The sequence below is a fragment of the Oryx dammah genome, unplaced genomic scaffold, assembly GCF_014754425.2.
Source record: "Oryx dammah isolate SB20612 unplaced genomic scaffold, SCBI_Odam_1.1 HiC_scaffold_9, whole genome shotgun sequence".
NCBI classification, from domain to species: Eukaryota; Metazoa; Chordata; class Mammalia; order Artiodactyla; family Bovidae; genus Oryx; species Oryx dammah.
In genome coordinates, this window is record NW_024070193.1 from 45,104,784 (window position 1) to 45,116,531 (window position 11,748).

Genomic DNA, 11,748 nt, shown 5'->3' on the forward strand with positions numbered 1-11,748 from the left:
AAGTATTTCCACAAAACAAGTTCACTTTAGAAAATCTGGAAAACAGAGAAACACACACACACACACACACACACACGGATGGGGGAAAGTTGCAACCATTCTCTAAGTATTTCCACAAAACAAGTTCACTTTAGAAAATCTGGAAAATAGAGAAAAGCACCATAGATGAAAAACAAACAAAAAACATCTATAATCTCATCAAGGATAGCCTCTCTTCAGGCTTAAGTTTATATTCTTTACACCTGGGCTTCTGTACAAAGCTAAGATATTGTATATGAAGTCACAGGACTTTTTCCTCCACTACAGGATGAACATTTTCCATGCACTATGTTCTTCTAAATCACCATTTTTAATGACATTAACTATTATGACATCTTTTAAAACAGCAAAAGCACTAAATTAGGCCATTCGAAAGCGGTCTTCTTACTTATGATAGCATATGCTCATACATGGATATGACACGGCTGGACAGGTGTTTATAATATGGAAATTCGTGTTTGAGAAACAAGTACTGGTATGTGTTGCAAGAATACACTGACACTCTCCCAGTTTACTAAAGAGAGCAGAAGCAACTGAAGTGTGCGGGTGTGGCTGGAGAAGAGGAAGGAAGTGTGGGTGGCCCTACACACATTTTGCAAGCTGCTGAAAACAGTTGTAAAACCAGCCTCTGTTAAACCTACCGTCAATTTGGAATGCACCCTGTTATTCTTGTCAAAACTCACTTCTAGCTTTTCCCTGACATCTTTACCGTTGGAGTGTGGTCTGTAAATCAAACTAAGGTCTCCAACTCCCACAGCACGCTCAACAAAGGTGGTTTCGTGTGGGTCATCATTATCAAGCAAGCCATGGCATGAGAAAGCAGGCCAAACAAAAAAAGGCCATAAGCAAAAAGTAGGCTACCCCATAGCCTCTCTACACTTTGGGATATTATAAATTTCCCCTGTTAAACCAGACCACTAGCATTCAAACACAGAAAAACCTTCCAAACAATTTACATGCCTCAAAAAATGATCTGTGCCAGGGCTCTCCCTCCAATATAGACAGCTAAGAGATGGGTTTTTATACAACCATGCTAAAACTGTATTTAAGCTTCTTATACATGGAAATTATCTGGTATCTTTCACAAACAGCAAAAATATGAAAACTGTAACTCTTACTCATGGGAAATGTCAGACTAAACCTACGTTTAGAGAAAACTCAACTGAGTAGAGGAACTAACGCACGTTTCATGAAAATTGCCACCCTGATCTCACTGCTAAAATTTCAGATACCTAGAACAAAAACAGTACAGGCCGAAAAGAAGGCAGTGGACTCAGTCCTCCAGGAATATCAGTCACCTCCAAGTCAAACAAAAACAAACGCAATCCCAGTGGCAGTCACCATTGCTGTCCTTTTCATCCAAAGTAGACAGTACTCCACATTTTTGGACTGGTACTCCTCCTGGGCATTATTAACATAAGCTATAAGGCAAGGATGAAGCAGGGTCATCCAGCAGTTAGGATCTAGCACTTCCGACGCAGGGGGCCTGGGTTCAATCTCTGCTCGGGGAACTAAGAACCCACATGTCTCACAGCATGGCCGAAAAAAGAAGAAGCAATCATCACAGACAAGTCAACGAGGTCCCAAGTTATGGAAGAATCTAGAGTTCTTCACTGGACTGGGTGAATATTACTATGTGGGTATCAGAATCAGCCTGTAGCCACTGATGGAATCAAGACAGAAACTGCAAATTAGAAGGTTTCAGTCAATCATTTATTATGAGAAATGGCCCAACTGGCAAGAACGTACCTCCAAATGTCTAATAAACCATTTGCCAAGGGAAGGTAAAGTAACTGTTTACTAAAGTATGTCTTCAAAGTTTTCTTCCAGGCAGTCAATTTTAATGGACTCAGGGCCACAGGAGGTAACCAGGAATGCCAGGCTGAAAAGTCTGCCCTTGTCTCTCAAGGCAGCGACTGGGTTGCCAACGCAGATCTATCCCTTAAAGTGCTGGTTTAAGAAATCTTTATTTTCCCTAAATTTAACAAGCTATATTCCAGGGATTTGAATGAAAGGAGGAGTCAGACAATCTATTAACTGATGGAAAGTAGCACTTAGCATTTGTAGAAAGGGGTTAACATCCAAGCCACAAAACCCTGACCAGCAGCACAGGTAATAAGTTCAAATTCTTTAACAGAACTGCCTCTCGTTAAAGTAATGAAAAATGCGAGGCATGTCACCATTTCTACCTGAGGGTAAATGAGTCTTTAAAAATTAGTATGGTGACAGCTCTGGTATAAAGTGCCCACATAATAAACAATGATTTAAGCACAAGTTAGCGTCCAGAAATTACTCCAAAATAAATAAAGCCAACCCACAATTGCTCCTTTGCCAGGAAAACAGAATGTAAGGTGGAATCTATGGAGCATTTAAAAATTTAATCTAAATCTCTCTTCCAGAGCTTTTATTAATACTGTCAAAATTCATTTTAACTCCATAGCATCTTTTTTATACCCCCTGCTGATGCTGTGACAAAGATGGTCATGAAAAAGTGCTCAAAAAAGAATGTTAGAAAAGAAAAAATAATAATAATCCATGAACAAAAATATCGGCACCTAATGTTTCACTGATTTTGACTTAAAAGGCAGAAGTATTTGGGAATTTTCTCATACTGCTGGCACCACAGATTACTTTTCTGAAAAGCAATTTGGCAATACTGGTATTAAAAGCCTTAAAATAATTAATATCCTTCATTTAATAATCTTACTAATAGATTTATGTCTTAAAGAAATAGACAAATATTTAGTCACAATGTTCAGGAACATTTATATATGAAAAAAAAAAAAAGATCAGAAATAACCAAAAGGTCTACAATAAGAAAATGGTACACCTAACACAACACACTGCTGCTATATTTTGAATCTATTCAGTCTCATGGGAAATTTTCACAATAAAACGTTAAGTAAAAAAGTTTACACACTCAATTTCATGGCACGGGATCCCCAATTTTTTTAAAACATATAATCTGCCTGCATATATACTTAAAAAAAAAAAAAGGTTACATTACAGATTTTTTTCTCTTTATACTTTTCTGTTCTTTCCAAATTTTTAGCAGTGAATATGTGCTGCCTTTATAATCTAGGAAAGGCAGAGGTGAGTAAAATTTTGAATTTCTGTACATAATTATTCAATTTTCTTTTCAACTGACACCAATGAAATAAACCAATTTCCCTGAAATATATATATTTATATAATCTTAATAAACAGATATACTCAATGAAATATTCTGCCTCCTTTGAGGGACAAAGTATGCAATTCCTTCAGGCTAAGGAAGGAACACTGAGTCTAGTTTTTATTAGCAAATATTTCAGCCCTAATTGTGGGGGCTAAACTGTGGAGGACAATACAGTCCCCCAGTCCTTTAGAATCTTACAAATAAGTTATCTACACATAAAAAGATAATTAATTATATGAGATGGTTGGATGGCATCACCATCTCAACAGACATGAGTTTGAGCAAACTGAGGGAGGCAGTGAAGGACAGGGAAGCCTGGCGTGCTGCAGTCCATGGGGTTGCAAAGAGTTGGACACAACTTAGTGCCTAAGAAAACCTGGGCAAGTTATGTCAAGGGAAGAGCAGAGGATACTAAAGGCAAGACCCCCAAGGATGGGGCAGCCGACAAATCAGGCCTTAGCCCTCACCAGGAGCAGTGGGACACCCCTTCTGGAAACAGGAGAAATCGACAGCAGAGTACACATGGCGGGGTGGGTGAAGTCAGGCCGGTGGGCAGAAGCGAGATTATAAATATAATAGGGTTCGGAAGGCTGATCCTGAAGACTACCTAGCACTTCACCATTTAAGGAACTGTGATGGACTCTCAGTGTCTCAACATCAATGGGAAACTTGCTAGACTAAACTCACCACAGTCCCTTCCACCTGTACTTTAGATTAATTCACGTGTCATCAAAGAGGTAAAAATGCACAGAAGCAGCTTCACATCACAGAGCTGATGGGAGGCCTCAAAAGGAAGGAAAACTCTAGGTTTTTAGCATGAAACCAACAGAAGAATAAGGTCATTAGAAAATTTAAACCACTTATAAAAGTTCGCTGTTCACCTTAAGATTCCATAAAATATCGATTTTGGTTTTGACTTACTGGATTCTCTCATTATTATCCATATTACTTTCCTAAAAACCTACTAACTTATAACTAAACAGGTTTACAGGTTTATATAGAAATGAGTCTTATAGCAAAACCACAGTTGACATTTCTTTTCATTGTCTCATTTCAAGTTTCAAAAATATCACTCACTGCCACAACTGCCCATTTGAGAAGTTTACTTTTGTTTTAATGCAGGTTTCAAAAAGAGTAAACAACTAAAAAAAAAAAAAGAATAAATAATTTAACTACTGGGAATCTACGCATGCACTGAATTCTTTACATCTGTTCTATAGTTTGATGGTAAGGCATCAGGAATGTGATGGAAGTATCACACTCATGTTATAGAACAGAAAGGAAGACCAAGCAGGATAAAGTCGTTCTATGCCGCAGTCCTACGTCCAGTTAAGGGCCGCCTGAGCTGACTCCTGAGCCCTGTATTTTTTCCTGCAATAATACAATGCCCTCCTCACTTTGATCTGGGCCTTTCTAATTCCCAGGAAAACAACAGTACTAAAATAAATCTATTTCTGACAATTCTGTTTTTCCTCCAATTCTGACACACCATACAAGTTACCTGATCCGGCCATCAACTAACAAGACTCACCTAATAAACATTATTAACAAACAGTTCCACTAAAAACGTTTTGAAATGTTTAGAAACTACACTTTGAGAAAGGAAACAGGCAAATAACCATTCAAAAGACAGACTGAGAATTACTGGTCATCTAAAAATGCAATGGCACCTTGGAAAAAACTTCCATCTTTACAGTTTGTATACAGTTTTGTTACGGCAAGATTTCTCCCCAATGGCACAGAACGGTCAACACCAAGCAAATCATTTAAGGACAATTTAAGAAGGTTCTATTTTCTGCTTTAAAAAATTTATCCTTACCCAAAGTGCAATTATAATGTACTTTGCAAATTACATTCTCTCCATTTGTTTCTTAGAGAGCATTTTCCTTCACAAGAGGATTAGCAAATACTTGTAAAAGAGGAGAACAAAGGATCAGATCATGTCTTGAAACGCTAGACTGAGTGTTGCCATTCCGCATGTCTCCCGTAGTACTCCTGACACTTTATACCAACAGAGAGAGAACTGTTTACCCTGCCGAAAATGAGACGGAACACAAAAGCAGAACTCTTAAATTCAGCCGCTTACCTTCTGTCCACTATTAAAAAAACTACTGTGCAATATTTGGACAATTTAAGAGACCCATAAATATGGCACACTCTAAGCTTCATAATTTTGGACCGTTTAAGAGACCCATAAATATGGCACACTCTAAGCTTCATAATTTATCCAATGAATATGTTAGTATAGTGTCCTAGATCTAAAATGAACTTTACCTACATACATCATACTGTCTGAGTGAAACCTACATTACCTAAAATATACTCTCCTTAATACAAAAGAACCGTGTCTAAATATTAAACCCACTGAGATATACTATTTTAAACACTTCCGCTACCTGTGCAATAAGAAGACAATATAATGACCTAAGAGGTAAGTCTGTACATAGAAGGGATGGGGACATGGGAGAAGAGCTGGGACAGCAACCTGAGCGTCCCATCTCAAAGTGACACAGAGCCAAATCTTCTCGTTGTCTAAACCACAGAGGCGCACGTTAAAAATTATCAAAATTCATTTACTCAGCAAATACGAGGAGCAGCATCATGGCACCTGGAGCCCAAGGAGATACTCCACTTCTGTCAACAGGCATGTCTTTGTCTATAACACAAAGATAAGCACCAGCTGGGACAATCACGAAGGCAAAAGGCAATAATACACATTAGCAATGTGTCAGTGGGATTAAAATCACCCCAGATTTTTTTTCCCCAGCTTTTCACAACTGGCTTCCCTTTCAGAGAGTTTGACATCTGAGAGGAGTTGTATACTTAGTTCCGCATCTTACTCTGACATCCTTATCCTCACCCTTCTCTGGCCCAAACCACCACCCCCTCAAGGCCTGTACTGGATATAACAGGAAGGCCACTGCCCTACACTGTTTATACCTCTCACGGGGACAGGAAGGCTGGAAGAGGTGTTCTTTCCCCTCAATCTGCCTTTGGGAGTTCACAGGCGGCATCTCAGAGAAATTATTTTGTTTAAGCTAAGAACTGAAATTGGCTGAGGTGGAAAAGTGGCCTTAGTGTGACTGCGCCAGTAACACACACAGAGCACAGGCTGTGAGACAAGGGGAGAGACAGGCAGGGAAGGACCGGACTCCCGAAGGTCCTGTGTCCCATGCACAGGAGCGGATGCTGCTCACATCTGGCCAGCCATGCTTCAGGGCCAGCACAAAGGCCACCATGCAGACCACTGCCTCCCCCTGCCCTCCAATACCCCTGCACACCAGCTCCTGTGCCCTCTCACAGCACTATGCCCTCTTTCATCATGGCCTGTGTCACAGCAGTGGTTATAGAATTATTTCTGTGATTATGTGATTAATAATCTGTAACCCCCACTAGAGTACATGATAAATTCAGCCCGTGTAAGACACATGTCTGCTTTATTCAGCTCTGCATCCCTGGGCCCGCCAAGTACAGCATCTGCCTGAAATATACAGATACACTTTATTAAATGAACAAATGAAAGCTGGCACTAAGAAGCCAAGGAAGAATCCTGAGCAGGGGAACGGCAATCAGAGATGACAGCTGAACAAACCACTCTGGCAGCGAAGTGAAGATCAGACTGGAAGGGCAAGACTAGAGCCTGAACACAGGCGAGGAGACTAGTGAAAAGTGTCTCCAGAAAAATGATTCAAGACCTAAAAGTGAGGGCAGCCTGAATCTGGGCAGTGATGAGAAGGATGTATGGAGGAGACGCGCTTAGGAAGTAGAATCCAGGAACTCAACGCACAGGGGGCAAAGCAACGATGGGACTCTGGAATGACTCTAGTGGAGAGTGCTGGCAGGTGGGGCACTGACTCACACCGCGAATACAGGACGGCAGCAAACATTTCCTGAGCATCTACTGCTTGCTGTTCTAGAGCGGAAGATCTGCCTCTAGCTCTGGGATTCTATGAATGGGAAGCAATTTCTATCCAACCCATTTGGATACAACGGGTATGGTATCCATTAATGGGCAGCAAACTACAGTTTTTTCACATTTCTTCACCAGGACATTTCTTGGGTACATGGACTACGAATGAGGCCTAACACTGGTCTGGGGATACAGCAATCAAAGAAGAGGCATCTCTGCCTCCAAGGAGCTGACAGTCTTCTGGGTATGAGACAGCAACTGCATGACAATAACTGAGAAACTGAGGCCAGTGAGGCTATGATTTGACCAGTTAGATGTCCTGTAACCTACATTTCTGGAGCACTGATTTCATAACTTCCATCACATTTCAGGCCCACGTGTAGTTGAGGGGTTGTGTGTTTGGACATTCAGACAGACACCCCTCCCACCAATCTTGCTCTGAGCCTGGAGACACTCCAGAGCTGAAAGCAACATGGTACATGGGCAGCCAGCGCCCTCCACCTCTGAAGCAACTGCTGCAGTCACAGGGCAGCAGTTTGGGGAAGAGAACACAACCAGTAAGGAGAGGGAGAGAGGCCTGTGTGGTCAGGAAAGAGCCTACCTGAGCGGAGGCCAAATGCTGGAGGTGCCAAAGCAGAATCTCAGAAGGCTCTGGAAGTAACGGCAGAGAAATAAACATTCAGGGAAGGCAGAGCAGGAATCCTCTTTAGTCAGGTTCCTCCCCTTCCACCAGCAAGAAATGGTTTCCCACGGGATGGAAGGCCTCAACCCAAAGCAGATATACAGGAAAACAAGATGAAGAAATGATCTGCAGTGAGAATAACACAGCTCCAGATTATCCAGACCAGACAACACATTTCCAGCGCTCACTCATGAGGTCATTAAATCTGAGAGGTTTTATATTGGCCCTTCCCAAACTAAAACAAAATACCCAAACATGTCCTCCCCTTCCACCCCAAACCTACTGCCCTTCTTTGCCCCCTTCCTTTCCATAGCCTTAAAAAACAAAAAAACAAAAAAAACAGCTGCACTGTCTCTACCTCCTCAGCTTCCTTTCACCCACTTGGATCTAAATTCTTCCTCCACCATCTGACCTTGTCTTTTCAACCTCCCTAAACCCTTGGAGCCCTTTCCCCTTTTCTCTGCCCGGGAACTCTACCTGTCCAAGACTGGTTCAACCATCGCCTTCTGTGAGGCATTCCCCAGTCAAACTGCCCAGGGGTTTTCCCTATACCTCATCACAGCATTTGATACTACTGTCATTGTTCACCTCAGTGTAAATATAATTCACAATAGCCTGAAAGACAGGAACTCATTTTTATTCCCTTTTCTATTGCCACCCTCTAACCCAGGGCCCCCAAAGTAGACAAAGGCTCCATGAATAAATGATCATAAGTTTAGTTTACCTTCAAAACTGCTGCAAACCACTCAATTCTTCCACCTAAATTGCTTTAAGAATAGACTTGCATATACATATACACACTGGGAAGTATCTATATTCTGAATAATTAGTTTTCTTTTAACAGCATCTTGGCTATAAAGAAACTCTAAATTTTGGTGGTTAAGCCAACAGCTGGCATGCAGTAAAATCAATTCTTTAGAGTTCCTCATCTATGTTTTTAATTCCTAAAATTCTGATGTGGAAAGTGTACCTTTTTCCTGGGCTGCTGCTGCTGCTAAGTCGCTTCAGTCGTGTCCGACTCTGTGCAACCCCAGAGAGGGCAGCCCACCAGGCTCCCCCCAGTCCCTGGGATTCTCCAGGCAAGAACACTGGAGTGGGCAGTGTAATGAATTCTTAGGCTCAGAAAACCTGCTTCAGAAAACCAACCAAGCCTTATTTATACCAATGCTTAGAACCTGGGCTGCTCAATAGCTTCCAAAATAGTTTTTTTTTTTTTTCTTCTATTTAGTTTCACTTTCTATATGAAACACCCATAGTAAAGTTTAGACACACAATATTTCCTACAACCAGTAAAAATATCTGAAAGCCCTTCAATTTTAATACGGACATTCAAAAGCCTTCATTTTAGGATTATGGGAGTACATCTGAACCTTAACGGCCCAATGTATACTTCTGTTCTAGAAAAATAAAAATTATGTAACTTCTCAGTCATTGTATGTTTTCTACAAATGGATCTTACTGCAATAATACAGAAAAACTTACTCAGAAGAGCAGAGAGAAAAAAAAAATACAGAGAAAGTAACTTTTCTATACTAAAGAAAACGATTTTAAAAAATGCAAATTAAAAAAAAAATAGAAAGGTGGCAAAGTTCCCTGCCAAGAAAACCTTAAAGATGGAGAAATAAGAAAAGTTAACTCAATGCACCTGACTTTCAATTACTATACTGCTTCAGTAAGTGACTTGCCTCAGTAAGTGACCTTGGGAATGTCATTTCTCTCATTTTTAGTTCTGTAGAATGGGAATGTCATCTGTTTTCCTACTAGAAACAATTGGTCGAATAAAAGAACCAACGTGATTTTTTAAAGAAACTTGTCTAATTAGTTTGCTTTAATCACCACTAGCACAGTACATTCCTCTTCAGGAATCCAATTCCAAGAAAAATATTTAAGCAGACGTTGAGGACAGATTTCCTTAAGGGAATGATTTTATAAATCTGGAGAGCAATGTAACAAGATTATAAATTAACAAACTGATTACATAAGCCTTGACAACCTCAGGCTTTAAAGTACACTGATACACATTCTGATACATTAGACTGATTTGGGACTAGCGCCTCAACCCTACAAGGAACCCAAACTGAGGCATCTGGTGTTTGATAGGAATCAGGTGGAATCTGATCAAGACGCGAAACATTTGCAGTTCCATTACCTGCTAGCCACGCTTCACCTTTCACCATAAAACGTGAAACGCATTAAGTCAGCTTTACCACCTGCTCCTAAGATCGTGAAAATGTACTCAATTAAATGGAACGGGGGGAAGTAACTAGAATAGTGTGAAAAATCCTATACCTTTAGACGTCCAGAAGCTGAAGAACCCTACTGCTAAATCCCCCCTCACCCCCTCCCAATACTGGACTTGAACCGAACTCACTATACAGCTACCGAATTTCACCTGACCCAAGTGTTAAGAACAGCACAGCTCCAGGAACCCTACTCAGGATAAAAGGCTGTCACTTTCCTGGATCCCAAGTCCAAGCAAACGGAAGGAAGGGTTTTGTAAAACGGTCCAGAAAAGAATCAACAGGCGATGACTATGGAAAAGAACGGAGGTTTTCCAATCTGAAAAATTCTAGCTGTCCCTCGGGAACGGCACCGCTCCTCCTTCCTTACCCCGATGCCCTTTCTCTACAGACAACAATATCCCCATTCTATTGTACGGCTGCAGTTTTAGCAAGAAATCCCCTTGCTGCGCCAAATCTCCAGATTCTTTTGAAAAAGGAAAACACCTTTAGTGAATAAAACACCGTACGAGAGAACCTGGGCGCGGGGATCCGCGGGCGCCGCACTCGGCCCGCTCCGGGGCGGGGCGCGGGGATGCGGGCGCCTCCCGAGGTGCCGCAATCCCGCCGCGGCCGCAAGGGCAGGGCCTCGGGGCGCCCGTGGCCGGCCGCCGCAATGCCCGCTCCCGTGCGGGCCGCGCCGCCGCCCGCTGCCTGCCGCCAGGCCATCAGGCCGCACCGCCGCCGCGCGGAGTCTGGGCCGCCGCAGCCCGGGGCCCGCGTCCTTCCCAGCCCGCGACGCGGGGAGCGCGGAGCGCGCAACTTACTTTCCGGCCCCGGCGCCCAGCCCGGCAACCGCTGAGGCCACTTGGCGGCGGAGGCCAGCCCGTCCCCCGCCCACGGCCGCCGCTCCCGGGTGCACTGCGCGCTCGCCCCTACCTCAGCAATCAGGCGGGCTTCCGTCCGCAGCGGCCGCGGCGCCGACAACTCCCTCCCGGCCGCCGAATCCCCGCACCCAGCACTAATCATAATACCAAGCGGGCAGCCGGCCGCGGGGAGGGGGTGGGGGACCGACATGCGCCTGCGCGGGACGCGCGTCATTGTGACGCAGGCGCCGGGGCGGGGCCGCGGCGAGGGCGGGGCGGGGCGCACCTGCGGGCTTCGGCGCGCGAGCTGCTGCAGGGCATCCTGGCAGCGCCTCGACCCCAGCGAGTCTGGGCTGCGGCTGGCGGTAGGAAGCGGGCGAGGCGCCCGAGCAAGAGCAAGCTGATGAAGGAGGAAGCACTAGGGACACGGGACAATGGCCCCAAGTAGCCGAGCCGTGGCGGAAATCGGAGGGAAAGGACCGGGTCCTCAAGGGACTCTGCGTCTTGGGGCGGGGGTCTGAGGGCACCAGGCACTTCACCCTTCTAAAGGTTAACCCCCATCCCCGGCCCAGGCTTAAACAAAGAGCGGGAAAAAAATATACCTTCACGAATATACGTACATTTTTTTTTTCTCTACAGTTTCTTCTCTCTGGGAACCCAATTATGTTGATTTTGTGCTATTTTCAAAAAAGAGAAAAGCCCAGCATCTGAACACAGCGCTGGCTTTAAAGGTCAACAGGAGACCCTTGCCTGGCCAGGCTGCCTCCTCTGGAAAAGCGTGAAAAGGCGAAAGGTCGTGAGAAGTATTAAATCATGTGAAGTCAGGGACTCAGAACATGCCAGGCATGAACCGTGCC

At 43.6% G+C, this 11,748-nt stretch overlaps 1 protein-coding gene across 6 annotated transcripts in view; it reads right to left on the reverse strand.

Annotated features, from left to right (window-relative positions):
- SNRK (SNF related kinase) overlaps positions 1-11,097 on the reverse strand; it is a 68,451-nt gene extending 57,354 nt beyond the window's left edge. For 2 of the 6 annotated variants that reach the window (XM_040246072.1, XM_040246070.1), the window contains exon 1: positions 10,965-11,036. Coding sequence is in view for 1 of the 6 variants with exons in the window: in XM_040246067.1 (XP_040102001.1) it covers positions 7,726-7,775; positions 10,965-11,054 (140 nt within the window). In the remaining 5 variants the exon portion in view is untranslated. Of the gene's footprint in view, positions 1-7,725; positions 7,933-10,964 lie in introns of all 6 variants that reach the window. The other 4 variants (XM_040246067.1, XM_040246069.1, XM_040246068.1 and 1 more) reach the window with 4 other exon arrangements.
- Between the last annotated feature and the right edge of the window lie 651 nt (positions 11,098-11,748).